Here is a 6,150-nt window from a genome sequence, read left to right as displayed (position 1 = left end):
GATATTTAGCACAATTTCAGTTTCACTTTTAATTATTATTGTTTAGAAGGACTGAAATCTTATTGAACTGGTTAAATTCTATAATTGGATTACCATCACACCTACCTGGCTGCATGTGCAATATATACATTATCCATCAATCTAAACAAACTATTCAAAATGCATTAACAGCTCAGGGATGCAGCTAACTTGAAATCAGATAGAATTAACAGATGTAGAACTATAGATTAAATACAACGAAAACTGGGTTATGAAAACAGGACGAACCAATGGTTAACAGCATTATTTGCATTTGAGAAATCGTCAACATTTCTGTGATCATTTTAAATCACGTATGCGATGCCAAGTCCAAGAGAATTCAGGTGATAAAGGAAAAACCCTCTCTGGTATGATGGCATCTTTCGATTACATTCACAGTGGTTGTGGCCTGTATTTGTATTACCCACAGTGTTTCACAATAGACTACAATGAAAATATGTGGGTATAAAGTGAAAAAAGTAAAATGATAAAAATGCCGACATTGCCAAAACTCAGTTTTACAAATGATCTGAATATTACTACAGTGTACATTCAAAAGTTTAAGGAATGCGAATTTCTTAGTAGCATGGAGATTATCTTGAGTTTGTAAAATGTACTATAATCTGATTCAAACCCCCCGAGTGACTGATATAACGCGAAGGTTGCTTTTCTATGAGCGAACACTTCCATGAGCCAAATAGCTGAAGAAACTAAATAGCAGAAACTACAGTGAGTCATTATTTGCCGTGAGATAAGTGATTTGAGCAGAAACACCTAGGGCAACCGGAGTACGTTCACCGTGACCAGTCTCGATTTGACTTTGCAGTTGGCGTCTCACCATTCCCATGACAACGGTACCTTTTCATTCAATACGACAGCGACCTCTACTGGCTGTTCATGTCTCCCAGAACCCATTTGGTTCAGAGTATAAGAAACTGCAATGGAACGTTGGGAAGGCCTGTCTCTGCTCAGTATTTTATCTGGATACCTTTTTTGATGGGGAAATATGCCGTTTTTATGCCTCCTAGTCTCACTCCACTGGCTCCCTGTAGCTGCCTGCATCATGTTCAAGGCCTTGATGCTCATGTACAGGGTGACCAACATAACTGCACCTACCTCCCTGAACTCACTGCTGCAACCCTATGTTCCCTCCTGACTGCTATGCGCTGCCACCAAACGGCACCTGGTGGTCCCGTTGCATCGTGGCGTTAAATCACTATCCAGGACTTTCTCCATCGTTGTCCCCCGTTGGTGGAATGAACTTACACACCTCATCCGTTCTGCTGAGTCCCTCCCTGCCTTCAAGAAACATCTGAAGACACAGCTCTTCCGCTCTCACCTGAAACACCTTCCCCCTATCTCCTATTAAACTATATTAAAAAATGTAATGGTTTGACTGTAACAGTCTAACATATTGATTTGGTGCAATGGTTTGGCTGTAATAGTTTAATGGACGGTTTGGTTGCAATGGCTTAACACACCTGCAAGCTTTACCTGCTAGTTGGTACCTCGCCTGGCCAAACTTTGGAGCTTTGTCATGCAGCACTTCTATACTTCTACTTCTAATATTGTTGACTCTGTATGGTTTTTCGCTTGTGTTGTATTGTACCTTACTTGTAAGTTGGTTTGGATAAAAATGCCATATGAATAAATGTAAATGTCTTTTGTTTGCAGGGGCAAAGATGTCTCCATTGGCCACTGTGTTCTGCCAGTTACCCTCACCAAGAAGTTTTTGAAATACTATTTCAACCTTACAATCTCACCTCTTCTATGTGCATAGACTTTTCTTCTACACATTTGTGTACATGAACATAAACTAGCACAAAATGAACAGGTATGTGATCAGCAAAAATGACAAGTAGGTGAAAATGGCTAATGTCTACAGGCCCTGATTATATCATCTAAGACAATTACTGTTGTATGCTTTCTTAGCACAATTTTCACCTAGATGCTTATTTGCTGTGATGCTGGCTAATTTTACTGTCCTTGTTGCTCTTGTGATATGGACTTAATGCTTATTTCAATCATAGCTTTGTACATTGTTCTAACAAATTAGTATTTAGGCATAATATTTACAGGATTCCCTGTAAAAATAGGAAAGAAAAGCCAATCTGATCTTAGACCAAGAGTATAGTTCTTACAACATTAACAAGCCACTGTAGTGAACAGTTTGTAATATTTTATTTTGACATTCAAGAATCAGGCTTTGCCGGGTCTTTTAAGACAGGGTGACCAGATGACCTGGTTACTAAGGAAGTCAATTTAAGTTTATTATAACACACGTTATTTCAGAGGCCTGTTAAAAATGTTACATAATTATCTGTAGTTTTAATTTTCTCACATGCAGCAAGGTCTAATTTCTAAATCAACAAATGCTCTTTTCAAAGTGGTGATTTATGATTCTAAAGATTTTCCCCCCACAAATCATGGCTCAGTTGGACAATGTTAGTTTTGCCATAAAACCATAAGAGTTGCACATTCAACCAGAGCAAATCTGCCTAAGTGAAACACATGATTTGTAAACATTTTTCAAAGATATTAATGAAGAAAATCACAGTTATGACATATTACTCCATATTGAACACTTACAGCATTAAATCTGCTACAAATTTGTAAAACAACAAGGCGTTTAACTGAGATGAAAACAACCTTTGCACCACCAGGTTGAAGTTCTCTGGGTGCTTCCTCAGCTGGCTATTCAGTGAGATACCCAATTCCACCTCCAGTTCCCTAAATTTACACACTTACAGTCCATATTCCATCTCAGTTCATTAATGCCTCAGAAAATCATCGCAACCACCACCCTGACACAGCAAAGGTATTTTGTCTACCAGTGCTAAGATACTTAGCCAGCTGGATGTCCTGAACACTTTCATTCACACTTTCACTGCTGAAATCTATTTCTATTAGGAAAACAGGAAATATAGTGAGCTTCTTAACAACATACAAACTTATCCCATTAAATGAAAATATTTTTGCATTTTGATAGTCAGCAAATTTTTATTTATTAACAAAATGTCTATGATACTGCCGTTACATCATGCAAGTTAAATTTACTTTCAGGATCAGTACAGGAGAGATAGAAGTCTAAAAATTCAGCAACGAACAGCAAGGCAGCCAAAAGATTTTATTATATAAAATGAAGATTCTGTCTGTAATAAGAGAAATGCAGTATCACTTACAGTTTATCAGGTAATGCTGCATGGGGGTTGGGGGAAGGGGTTAAGGAAAAAAAAATAAAACTTTACACAGCAAACGCCATTGTATTGTCATCTCATCTATTTCTACGGCAAAAGATAAATACTAAAAATAAGGAACAAAAGAAGAAATACATATTACATTGTTCAGGCCTGCGATTTTTATTTTTTTCTCTTCATTTTAACAATCTAAGAAGTTTGCAGCCATTAGGAGTTCAAGCGCTATCTCTGGAGCAATAGGGAATTCTGGGATCTCCGTGGAGCTGTTGGTGTAGCGGACTTTGTAGGTGAAATACATGCACACTTTGGAGAGGACGTGAGAGGGGATCTCTCGAAAATTGACTTCGTTGGTTTCATTTTCAGCAAACTGACCTGGACAGAAAAGACAAAACTGAAACTGAAGATTACGAGTGGAAAGGCCTCGTGCACAATCATGCTTCCTTCTCAAAGGGGTGCTAGCTCCGTGAGATAAAATCTACTCAGAAGCTAAACGCTTGCAAAGGCTTGACTGCTAACTTGTGCAAAATGTAAAACTAGCATAAAAATAAAAGTAGATTCTGGAACAAAGTCCTGAAACCAGTAATCCAATTTGGGAAGTCATGCAATGACCTCTTCAATAACGTTTAACAACAACAAGTCAACATCATTTGCCAACAAGGATTTTCACAGATAATACACCAAACAAAATCAATCTGAACATACATGCTCACATTTCCTCACATCATGTGAACATATGAAGAATATTACAATTGATTCCATCAACGCTTCAAAGTGTTCTGGCTCTTAATCATAAGTCCCTGCCAAACAGTTGCCTCAGCAGCCTTTAGTTGTTGCAGATCTTATGGGTTATTTTTATAACGTCCCAGGTGAGCCTAAACTGACAACTTACCAGGACCGCTCAACATAGCTTTGATGGTGCCGGACGTCAAAGCATGTTCTCTCTTTACAATGAACTCGTGGCCATCTGAGGAGATCAGCTTGACGTACATGGCGTCTGGCCCCTCACAGCCTCCATAGGTCTTCTCCTCCCCGTCTGAAAAGGTGAGCTGCCCTGTTACAACTTGCCGAGCTAGGCTACCAAACACTGTCATAAACGCACTTCCTCCCTGGCTTGAATGAAGTCACATGGCAGAATGTTAAAATGTAGGTCAGTAACACACAGAGATAATGGCACATTTGATTTTGCAAGAAATATACCAAGCTTGATCTTTTAGTGGGTTCATTATAAATGCTCAAAGCTACTTCTTTTCCAGTAAAATCTGATGACCCCTGATCAGTTCTTTGCATCAGTTAAGTAGATTCTTCACATTCCAATCCAACACTACCAGGAGAGCGGAATGTTTTGGAGTTGACTACTAACCCATTTTTCCGTAACGTCTTTGTTGTCTCCCTGGAAAGCAAAAACAAAAATGTACTATGCATCACAGAAAAATTATGTATGTGTATAGGCATGAAACAAAAATCATACTCAGCATAAATGGCAAAAACAATTCCTTTCATGCACTTCTGCAAATATTATAAAACTCAGCTTACTTGGACAACCATTTAAAAGCTTAGATTTCCTAAAACTGCCATAACTGGCTTGACACAATGATATATGGATCACTCAGTTAAAGCTAAACGTTCAGAATGTGATTTAAAATCGTCATTAGATACTGCATGCAATACACGTAGGAAACAGTTTTTTAAATATTTTCTCTGGTTTGTGCTCTTTCGTTGTGCTGACCAAGTCAACGACCTTTTCAATTGCTTTAAAATAATTTTATCGCTTTCGACAATATAATCTAACATTACGTTCTTCGTGGCGTCGACAGAACTGGCCCCTGCTAGTCACATAAATAACGATGACAATTGGCAGCTAATTCTGACTAATGCATCCATTAGGTTACAACGGATATTTCAGTGTTCTCTCTACAATAGAGAAAAGCTAATACCATCCACAACAGTAATACCATCGTGGAATAAATCCAGCCAGTTGCCTAGCTAAGCACTTGCACTTCAAACAAATTAGCTAAATGACACCTTAGTCAAAGACCAAGCCCCCAGCTAAGACCAAGTCCCTAGCTAGCATGTTAGCTATTAAGCTAACGTTATATAATTAACTTGCTAATTAGCCACTACGGCAGTTTAGTAACTAGCAAGTTAATTAGCTAGCTAGAAAACAGGAACATTAGAGACAAGTCAATGTCAGTAGTTAACAATGACAAACACATTAGTATACTTGTTGTCATACACAATAATGTTGATAAGCTAGATACCCAGCTAACGTTCTGGCCAAGGCCCTTGTTTGTGATGAAAATGACTATTTAGACAGGAAGCCAGCCAGCTCGAAATATGATCCAAGATATCCCTAAAATATACCGCTAATATATTCACCACACACTAAAGGCACATTTACACAAAGCAGCGTAATTCCCAGACAACACAGTTTAAAATCCTTACCACAAAACCAGGACCGACAGACTCGTTTTGCTTTTTTTGTCGGCCCGGATGATATAGCCACAGGAAACCCTTTAAAAAAGAGTACGTCACAATTTCTTTCCGGGGGTAATATATAGGAATATTAACTTTCGTTCCTACTACAAGAACACGTAGCCTGTAAATCCAGATATGTGTTATTTAAGCGACATGCGATTAAAGTTGAAGTTCACGGTCTAACAAGTCACTGTCAATCTCTCACCTTCAATGATGCCTGATTTATCATTCAGAAATTAGCTAGCTCGCAGGTTACCTATTTTTCCAATAAAGTGTAAATTATCTGCATCTAAACTGTAAAATCGAACAACGGTGAGGATTCATTACCCTTTAATGACGTTGCAACACTAGAAACGCTCAGAGCTCATTATTTGGTGGACGTTGTGGACCCTAATGTGTAGCGCTCCCTCTTTTAACTTCCGGTGCTTCTGTGTGCGGTCAATCACGTGTTCAATGTCCT

General features: G+C 38.5%; 1 protein-coding gene across 1 annotated transcript; it reads right to left on the bottom strand.

Moving 5' to 3' along the window:
* Positions 1–2,688: 2,688 nt before the first annotated feature.
* On the bottom strand, positions 2,689–5,726 carry LOC118771437 (elongin-C). The gene is made up of 4 exons (XM_036519434.1): positions 5,658–5,726; positions 4,576–4,605; positions 4,105–4,248; positions 2,689–3,587 (listed from the first exon to the last, which is right to left on the bottom strand). The coding sequence occupies exons 2-4, from the start codon at positions 4,577–4,579 to the stop codon at positions 3,397–3,399; spliced, it is 339 nt and encodes a 112-aa protein (XP_036375327.1). The 5' UTR covers positions 4,580–4,605; positions 5,658–5,726; the 3' UTR covers positions 2,689–3,396.
* Between the last annotated feature and the right edge of the window lie 424 nt (positions 5,727–6,150).

The sequence above is a fragment of the Megalops cyprinoides genome, chromosome 24, assembly GCF_013368585.1.
Source record: "Megalops cyprinoides isolate fMegCyp1 chromosome 24, fMegCyp1.pri, whole genome shotgun sequence".
Lineage (NCBI taxonomy): Eukaryota > Metazoa > Chordata > Actinopteri > Elopiformes > Megalopidae > Megalops > Megalops cyprinoides.
The sequence above is the reverse complement of the archived record's forward strand: the minus strand, read 5'-3'. Positions and strand labels throughout refer to the sequence as shown.

Coding starts and splice junctions, on each gene's coding strand:
- LOC118771437 (XM_036519434.1), bottom strand. Junction 3,588..4,104: donor AGCTATGTTGAGCGGTCCTG/GTAAGTTGTCAG, acceptor TTTTCTGTCCAG/GTCAGTTTGCTGAAAATGAA.